The sequence below is a fragment of the Phalacrocorax aristotelis genome, chromosome 2 (genome assembly GCF_949628215.1).
Source record: "Phalacrocorax aristotelis chromosome 2, bGulAri2.1, whole genome shotgun sequence".
NCBI lineage: Eukaryota > Metazoa > Chordata > Aves > Suliformes > Phalacrocoracidae > Phalacrocorax > Phalacrocorax aristotelis.
The window spans coordinates 116,703,643-116,713,511 of record NC_134277.1 but is presented as its reverse complement, the minus strand read 5'-3'; the positions used below and the strand labels follow the sequence as shown (position 1 = coordinate 116,713,511).

At 42.8% G+C, this 9,869-nt stretch overlaps 1 protein-coding gene and 1 long non-coding RNA gene across 5 annotated transcripts in view; both read left to right on the top strand.

Moving 5' to 3' along the window:
• Positions 1-4: 4 nt before the first annotated feature.
• LOC142053346 (uncharacterized) lies at positions 5-1,422 on the top strand. The gene is made up of 2 exons (XR_012659191.1): positions 5-267; positions 379-1,422. It is a non-coding gene; the product is annotated as an uncharacterized LOC142053346 (long non-coding RNA).
• Positions 1,423-3,298: 1,876 nt separating this feature from the next.
• SLC35D4 (solute carrier family 35 member D4) overlaps positions 3,299-9,869 on the top strand; it is a 57,736-nt gene continuing 51,165 nt past the window's right edge. For 2 of the 4 annotated variants that reach the window (XM_075084839.1, XM_075084838.1), the window contains exons 1-3: positions 3,312-3,490; positions 5,790-5,836; positions 8,546-8,623. In XM_075084839.1, coding sequence (XP_074940940.1) covers positions 3,419-3,490; positions 5,790-5,836; positions 8,546-8,623 — 197 coding nt within the window. In that variant the 5' untranslated portion in view covers positions 3,312-3,418. Of the gene's footprint in view, positions 3,491-5,789; positions 5,837-8,545; positions 8,624-9,869 lie in introns of all 4 variants that reach the window. The other 2 variants (XM_075084841.1, XM_075084840.1) reach the window with 2 other exon arrangements.

The following is a 9,869-nucleotide window of genomic DNA, read 5'->3' as shown; positions in this document are numbered from 1 at the left end:
CGGTGATGTCACGGAGGTGGCCGTGAGGTCAGCGGCGGGGGTCCGGGCGCCCTCGGGGCCGCCCGGGAGCTGAGGGGTAGCGCCGGGGCTGGCAGCCTACCCGCGGAGCGGCCGGATCGCCGCGGAGATGTGCGGACAGAGGAACAAGTGGGATGAAACTACATAGGTGACGTTCGCTTTTTTTCTCAGGACATAAACAAGGAAAGGGGAGGGGAAAAAAACACCATAAACCAAAAAATTAATTTGATCCTGATCCCATAGCTCACTGTAAGTACAAAATTAAATACTTCATATATGATCTGATACACCTGCTACACCTCAGTTAATGTTAATGATTATCTGGAAAATAGTATTGTGAATAAAATGCCCTGTTTTCAGGATGGGGACAGCCAGATGGTGTTTTGCTACGATACAGTTGCTGTCTGACATCACCTTGAGCAAGTTTCCCAACAGGAAGGAAGCAATGCCTACAGACCTCCTCAGACCTGTCTCACCATCAGCTAACAGAGAGTATCTGCAAATGTAGACTACAGTACCGTGACAGCCGCCGTCGATAACCAGAAAACCAGCTTAGCAAAGCTGGCTGGCTCCAAGGGCAGGAGGAGTGGTAAGGGATCTAGCAAAGCCATGCTGCCAGGACAGGCCCAGCAAAAGCCACTTCCATCAACTCTTGGGCATGCAGGAATCAGCTTTGTCGCTCAAAGTTCATCTAATTTGTCCTTACAAACCTGCAATGACGTAAGACATTACAGTCTCCCAAGACAATCTGTTCCAGCGTTCATTACTGCAGAAAGTCCCCAACTAAAGGGCAGATGGTTTAGAAGAGGGTAGGGACCCGGGTCATAGTGCCTGCCTCAGCTACGCGCAGCCTGCAGGCACGACACAGGCGTTTGCTGCGCAGGCGTTTGGATAGCTTTGTCTGGTGATGCCGTGCCAGTGTGGTTCTTATCGCTCTGCCCTTAGCCCTGGCAGAAAGAGATTATTCTTCCCCTTTGTAGCTGTCGTTTGGGGTGTGAAGATTGTTGCTGTGCTTCCTTCAATTTTCTTTGGTTAAATTTATCAGTTTTATCAATGAGCAGAATGTCAAAGCAATGTCATGCTGCCCCAAGAAAATCATTACGCTAGCACAGCTGTACAAGCACTGATTGAGAAAACAGGTTTTGGTAGGTTTTGATTCAAAAAGACATTGACAATAACTGAATATTCCTATGTCTTTTTATTCAGTTTTTAATTTTCGGAAATAAGTCTTCTATATTAGTCTCTTAAATATTACCTGGTTAGGCCTTGATCCCACAACCTCTTACATGAATGGATCGAGCTTTGAACTGAATTATATTAAGAAGAAATATGCTGTGAAATGACATGTAAACAAAATCATTTGCCACACATTCACATCTCCTAATAAAGATAGTTAAAAATCTAGATAGAGCAGAAACTTACCTTCATATTACTCAAAATAATTCCAAAGCTGTATAGCAGTTACATAATTCAAGTTAATTGTGATAAACAACATTGGCAAAAATTTATACTTTCCTTCTTAATCCCTCGCCATAAGTGGCTTAAAAAGATTCAGATCTGCCTCTGCATTTTGCTGTAGGAAGATGTATCATCTTTGCCCGAGTCTCCCACTCTTGATAAGAAATAATCCAAGAAACACAAAGAGGGATATCACTGTAATATTTTGCAAGAAAACAATACTCCACTAAAATAAAAAGTCAAAAGTATTCTTAGGACATTAGTCTTCGCAGATACCTGTAAACTTTTCTTATTATTTTTTAAAGCTTTACAGGCTGAATTTTTTTGCACAATGCAAAGTATACCTTTGTTTACAAAATACACATTGTGGTGCTTGAGGATATGGTTTAGTGGTGGACTTGGCAGTGATAGGTTAGCGGTTGGACTCGATGATCTTAAGGGTCTTTTCCAACCTTAATGATTCTGTGATTCTATCTGACATGCTTACATAAGCACATGCTCTGCAAAGTGGAAATGCTGTATCGCCTACCCTGCCATCTCGGCCGCATCCGATACCGTGGCATGTCAGCGGTCTCTGTAGGCCTGGATGGACCAAACCTTTCAGCACCGGAAATCTGGCGCCTGTTTTGGGCCACGTCCTTACAAACCAGACAGGATTGCATCTGATGGACCAAAATGCCTGAATTTGTCTTGGTGTAGCAGAGACCGTTCAAACTGTTATGCTCTGTCTGTTGACTTTTGTCTTTTGAGGCTAAACACAGCAGGTTAGACAGGTTCATTTTGTGGGCTCATTTGGCCTCTGGTCTAGCAGTCAGTGCCCCCCTCACTCCCCACTTTAGGCCACGCTCAATTCCTTATTTATGCCACTTTGCTTGGTCCTCTAAAAACAGGGTGTACATGTACAGAGAGCACCCTGTAGTTTGTATCACCTGAGCACAGTCAAGGTGAGAACTGCAGAGACAGGGCCTTGCTAATACCAGATCTGAGAAGAACAAGGCTTACCAAGGCTATAATAAAACACTACCCAGTAACTGTGACTAGGTAGGACATGTCTTTCATTGCATCTCTACCTCCCTGGGATATTTATAGTTTACATGTCACTGATTAATCACAGAATCATAAAATAGTTTGGGTTGGAAGGGACCTTTAGAGGCCATCTAGTCCAACCCCGTGCAGTGAGCAGGGACATCCCCAACTAGATCAGGTTGCTCAGAGCCCCGTCCAGCCTGACCTTGAATGTTTCCAGGGTTGGGGTACCTACCACTTCTCTGGGCAACCTGTGCCAGGGTTTCACCACCCTCATCATAACAAATTTCTTCCTTACATCTAGTCTAAATCTACCCTCTTTCAGTTAAAAACCATTACATTTTGTCCTATTGCAACAGGCCCTGCTAAAACGTCTGTCCCCATCTTACTTATAAGCCTCCTTTAAGTACTGGAGGGTCACAATAAGGTCTCCCCACAGCCGCCTTTTCTCCAGGCTGAACAACCGCAACTCTCTCAGCCCTTCCTCACAGGAGAGGTGCTCCAGCCCTCTGGTCATTGTGGCGGCCCTCCTCTGGACCCGCTCCAACAGGCCCACGTCTTTCCTGTGCTGGGAGCCCCAGAGCTGGACGCAGCACTCCAGGTGGGGTCTCACCAAAGCGGAGTAGAGGGGCAGAATGACCTCCCTCACCCCACCGGCCACGCTGCTTTTGGTGCCGCCTGGGACACGGCCGGCTTTCAGGGCTGCCAGCGGGCGCTGCCGTCTCACGCCCCGCCTCTCCCCGCAGCGCCCCCGGCCCCCGCACGGCTGCTCCGCACCGCCGCCCCCAGGCAGCGACGGCCCTTTAAGGAGGCGGCGCCCCTTGGCGGGGCCGCGGCGCTACGTGTCGCTGCCATGGCGGCCGCCGACTGCCGGGCGCGCGCAGCCGGGCGTTCGCGGCGGGGGGCGCCGTGACCCATGTATTTGAAGAGGCCGGCGGGCGGCCTCGCCTTCTGCCTCTTCTACCTGGCGTCCTGCTTCACCAACAAGGTGAGGGCGGGCCCCCCTCGGAGGCGCCCGGCCCGGGTCGGGGCAGGCGGCGGGAAATGCTGGGGCGGTTTGTCTGCTGTGGCAGGAGCGGGGGGGGGCCGCTCCCGAGGGGGCGAGATAAGTGTAGGGTCCCACGAGGGAGAGGGAGGGATGGACGGACGGACGGTGCCCTTTGCTTGTCCTGTCCTGCTCAGGGAGAGCCCCTCCCGGGGGAGGGTTACCCTGCGAGTGACAAAACCTCCTGCCGTTTCAGCCCCCAAACCCACCGCCCCCACTCGTGATTGCCAATATAGTTGTCTTCTGCCAGTCTCGTTTTTCTCAGTGTGTGGCATCTTTACCTTTCCACGACGCCTACGTTTCAATATTGGCATATTTAGGAGGGTAAAACGGTTAAGATCATGTTGTTAAAATGAATGAAGTGTTAGTTATAGAACCAGAAATTGTACTGCTCCAAAAGCATTGGTGATGCTGAATGTATCTTATTATTGGGTATCTAGCAATCACTGAACGCACAGTCATTCACAAAACAAGATCTGTTAACCGCAACCATAATGCCAAGTATCCAAGGGAAAAATCTGAAATATTCAAAGCATTGTAGCAGTAGTGAAACAAATATTAGCTTCCACGACCCCTTGACAGCTTAATTAACCAGCAAATTAAGGATGTGAAGTCTCTTTTCCACTGTGCAACTCCCCTGCCTGTTGCTATTGCTGAAAGGTCTAAGCAGAAGTAGGCTGAAGACGGCCACATTGTGAATTAACTTGAATAATTTAAACACAGTTTGTAGTAGTTTGCTCACTCTGGGAGGAGGAGATAGAGTAACTACTCCTTGCTGCCCTATTAGAAAGCGTGTCGGTGTTTCTGAAAGAAACTATGTTGTTGAAGCAACTAGGGTATGGATTTCCAGAGGGAGAGTTAGAGAAAAGCTGCATTTTAGAGGTGAAAATGAAATCTCTTCTTGGCATCGCCTACTGGTTTCTGTTCAGAAACATTAAGGATGCCTGGAAATAGACTGAAGCCTAGCCGTGAAGCAAAGTTTGTGGGGAGAGATAGTGCACTTGGTTTGACAGACTGCTAGGAGCAGTGATTAGTTAAACAGAAAGGGGCTAGAAGAGCTGCCAGATTGCATCATGCATTGGAAAAGGTACTTGGCTTAACTATACTTGAGAGGAAATTGCAAGGACTTTGATATAGGGCCTCCACTTTTAAACCTGAATGTAGGTTTTAGCGTAACAATGTTAAAAATAACCAGCATATAGACCTTTCGGTTGTTGCAGGTGGTGTGTAAATGCAAATGGGGGTAAAGACGTGTCCAGGTATATCGTCCTGATTTAAAACCCATGTGGCGGTTCAGACAAGTGTATGTGTAACATGACCCTTTGTGAATCGACATGCCTTGTCTCTGTGTATTGCTGCCAACTTCTTAGCAACACCCCTCACACCTAAAAATGGGACCTTGCAAAGTGCTCAGCACAGTTTCCTCTCTGTTGAAAGCTTTCAGTTTCTGCCTTTGCCATTGACAGCTTCTGCTGGCTCCTGGGAGGAATGGCAGGTACCTTTTCTCTCCTCTGAGGAAGCTTCAGTCATTCTTCTCCTTTGGAGAAATAGTACTTATATACTTCATTACAGGAACTTGTTAGATCCTGATATACACATCGAAAGGCATATGTATTTCTGCCTCATATTTCCTTATATACATATATAGTGGGAAAAGACTCTAGTATCCATATGTGCAGACCCTGACAAAGCAAACTAAAGCAATGAGACAGAGGCTTTGCTTTTTTTCCCCCCATACATTACATCTCCAAAGTGCTTGATGGACTGCTTCATATTTTATACAAAATGGTGTGAGAATGTTAGGTCTGTAAGATGAATTAATCATCAGGAGACAATGATGTTAAGATTATTGGTCTTGATTCTGCTAAAGGTTGCCTCTGTCATATGATACGATTTTAATTGACAAGTGCTTCTGTCTTTATGTTCCTGTTAATCTTTTTGCCATTCAGTGTGATGTATCGAGTTCGTTCAGAAAGTGAAAGAGCAATTCAGAAGGTGGCTTTCTCTCCATCATTCAGTGTGTCCACTCCATTCCTCATGTACTTTAGTGTCTGCTGCCTTCCACAGTGACTGGGGCAGCGTCCAGCAGTTCTGGCATAGGAAGAGAAATCACTGAACACTTATTTTGTCTTTTTCTTTATTTTGGTAGAAGTTCTTTGTGTTTTGTTGCTCTCGTGATTGTTTGTTAATGCTATAACACTGTAGGTGTTTGATGTCCATTAATTTGGTATTTGTTTTCCAGTATGTCCTGTCTGTCCTGAAATTTACCTACCCTACCCTTTTTCAAGGGTAAGTACTGTTTTAAGAATACAGTTGTTTGAAAAATGACTTCAATCAGTAAATGTCTTGCTGTTCCATGCTGAAGCTAACTTTAGTACCAGTTGTCATTACTGGCTTTTGTTGTCTAGAGAACATAGTTCATGAAGCCTTAGTAAAGCATTCATTAATGTGTCTTGGTTAACTTTTAAAAGTCATGATGGTGATGTAATTAAGATATATAGACTCCATAATTTCTAATTTTTCTGAGTCTTATGCTTCAGCATAGAAAAGTAGCAATTATAGTACAGCCTGTCTTCTTTGGAAATGGCATTCATGGATAATGTGCAGTTGTGGTGTATTCTTTCGCTATGCTAATGAAAACAAACCTTAAACCCATGTTTAGGCATGCACAAATACCATGTTGCTTATCTTCATGCTTAGCTTTTGTTGTAACTCTGCATCACAAGTCACTATCTTATCTTAATGATTATTAAAAAAAATTAATGTTTTGTCAAATATCCAGATATGTCATCAGTGCTGTTAATAGTTTGTGAGACATTTAGTGAAAATCTGGCCTGTTAGAGTCAAGACTCCCCCCATTTGTTCTTTTGAGGTAACAGTAAAGTCTGCAGACACTGGATATCTTTAATTCCTTTACTGCTGCTTAGCATGGCTTATATTTTTTCCTGGTGTGCAGCCCCAGGACTGCAATCAACTCTAAGAATAATTGCCTCGGGAATCTCCATTTTTTTTTTGAGTGTTCTCAGCTCTATTAAATAAGCAACGACTACTTTCTTCAGTTCTGACACGAACACAGAGACTGTCTCTTGGACAAGGCTTTTATCATATGGGGAAAGTAATGTGTGTAGAATACGAGTGTGGTAAATCAACAGTAAAAATGCATCTTTCAATGGCAAGGGACTGCCTTATGGTATCTGTGTTGCCACAGTTATTTACTTTTTATATTATTTGGAAATGCATCTCAGCATCTTAATATTTTTCCATAAGTCCTTGCTTTTAAAGGTGACCTTTCCTTGAAATGTATCAAGTGACTCAGATGCACTTTCATTTAGAGCTATGAGCAAAGGAGGAGAATAGTGTTATTCTCAGTTCATGCTGTTATTGTTCGTTGTCGTTTTTGTTACCTGTATAATCTAAGACTATATTGCATAGTGCTAAGCGTCTGGAACTGTTACTAACCTCAACTTCTGTCCTTAAAACCTGAGACGAGGAGATTCTTCACAATAAAATTGATGGAAATTCATCACTGACTTGGAATAGAGTATGGTCAAGCCTATGGCAAACATCAGGGGTACCTGGCTTTTAATCTCTTATGCTCCTCATCTAAAAAAGGTGAAGTGAGCTGTGATAGTAGCGCTGAATATTCATCATACCCATGTGGACAATGAGGTTGCTGTTCGCTGACACTGTCCAACTGTATGTCATACTGCATAGAGTGCATATTTGTTCATTTGTGTTTGTGTAAGAGAGATTTTAAATAATTGCTTAAATGCATTGCAATGAATGGGAATAATAAATAAAACCACTTCTATACCTTTTACAGATGTTAATGTGATTTAACACTGTAGTACAGTATCTCTGTCTGAACTATGCCAGAAGTTCAAGGATTTTCACCCAAAAAACATGAAACACGTCTCGGAAAACCACTAGCTTAAGGATGAAGGAAGCTAATAACTTATTTTAAAGCTTAAAAAAAATCAGTATGCATCACTACTAATTTTAAATTATCTGCAAGTATTTCTAAGGCCTCACATACTATTTCCATAATAGACTAAGGAACACCTTTATTGTAGGATAAGTCATTAGATAGATAAGTCAATGCAGAATGTAATTGTTATATACCTTTTCAATGAGAAAACTGCAGTATTGTCATTTATATGCAAGGTTATCTGGCTGTAAAGATGTCTTCTCTAGAGGCTCTGAATCAGAGGCTCATGCAACATAACGATCATCTTATTGTTGATGACACTTCACTTGGTGCTTGCTACGCAAAGTGCAGGGCAAGGGGGAAAGCAGTCTGAGTTCAGGGCAGTTTGTAATCTAAGCCCAGCATGAATAACCATGGGAAGTCATAGAGCTAATGTTTGAAATTTTTAGGACTATACACGTCATCCTTGGGGCTTATTACTTACACTGAAGTGAGTCTTTGAATCCTGACGTCATGTTTATTTGTTCTAACAATCACAGTTTATGGATGAAAAGATCATAGAATCATTAAGGTTGGAAAAGACCTCTAGGATCATCAAGTCCAACCATCAACCCAACACCACCATGCCTCCTAAACCGTGCCCTGAAGTGCCACGTCTACACCTTTTTTGAACACAATTGTGATATTCATCTATTGTCACAAACCTTGCCTCACTTGCATCTTCAGATTATCAGGGCTGTAACATCACTTTTACTGTCATTAACTTGTGTGGGAAGAGGTGATAAAATGGGGATATAGTAACATGACTAAGGTAATTGTGGTAAGTGGTAATTTACAAAACATTTTGAGCAGGAGGTGGAAGAACCAGAGTATTAGAAAATTTGGAGGAAATGAAGGCCCACAAAAATGAAAGATTCACAGGGGAATAGTGGCATCCCTGGTAACCTGGAGAGATGGTAGATAACTAGAGTTATGGGTGTGCTGTGAGAAATTCTTTGAATTATAAGGTCACGCTCTACATGGTTAAAAAGGACAAACAATTCAGAGGTACTGTTTTGTTTCTATTTCAGGTGGCAGACATTAGTGGGTGGACTTCTGCTTCATGTCTCCTGGAAGCTGGGCTGGGTGGAGATAAACTTGTGTTCAAGGTACTGTGGGGTTTTCAGTGACTGCTAAATACTTATTTTCTGTAGCTGGCTTACAACAGAGTTAAGTTGCTTATAGAAGTTACTAACTTGCTAAAATATAAGTTGGCGTTTTGTGTTTGTATGTGCTCTGCTTCACAGATGTGAGAGAGATCTTGTGGTTTAGTTTAATGAATGTTCAATGACACACACTTCAACTGATTACTAATATAAAGTGGATTCAATTTAACATTGGTAAAACAATCAAAAGAGCATAGCCATGAGTGAAAACTGTAAGGATAACTTATCCAACCATCTGTCCACATCTCTTCCCTGGATTATTTTATAGTGTTATAACAGAAACCTTTGTAATGTTAGTTAAGAGCGTCGACACACGCTTCCCCAGAACCTCAGTGCAGTGAAGTCCATAAATGGGATGTCAGTTTGTGTTTTGATGATGGAGACTTCAGGCCACTAGATGTCAGCCCACCATAGGAAAAGCGATTAAAATACATCCTGAGAAACCTCTTTATTTGTTTAGCTAATACAGAATGCCTGTTCTAGAACAGACTGAACAAAATGACCAGAATTAATTGACATGTTTTGGTTATAATTCAGCCAAGTGCTTAAGCATGAGTTTAAATCTGTCTTTCTTCAGAAGAATTAGACACATGCTTTAATGCTTTACTGAAGTGCACTTGTAGCATGTATCTCCTGTATTAAAACCAAAACAAAACCCCCAACCCCCCTCCCACCCCTCACCCCCCAAAACCAAGCAAGAAACTCCCCAAGAAACAAACATAATGTCTCAAAACTTCTGTCTACCTCTTTGTCTCAAGCTCCTTCCCCTTCAAAGGTGATTTTTTTCTTAGTACTAGACATTTCCCCCCAAGCTCCCCACCCCTTACAGAATATTGGTCTCTGAATCTATCTGGTTTGTTGTTTTTGTTGTTTTTTTTTTTTCCCTGTGTTTGTGTATGTGTAGGATCCTTAAGAAGACCATATCCAATCTTGTCATGCTTCAAATAATAAACTGCCACCCATTTGTTTATTTCTGCAAAATCTCAATGTTTCTGTCATGTGGACTGATCTCATATGCTTTCTGAGCCGGTTCAGGTTATCCCGAAGTGTCTCAGCAGAATTATTTTATTACATAGAGATCATCACCCTTTGTCTTAAGTCCGGAATAGTAGCTTCACAACAAAGACCAAAGAAAAACATATTACTTAGAGTACTTTCCCTTAAGTTTTGTGGATATCCAGCTTTTTCA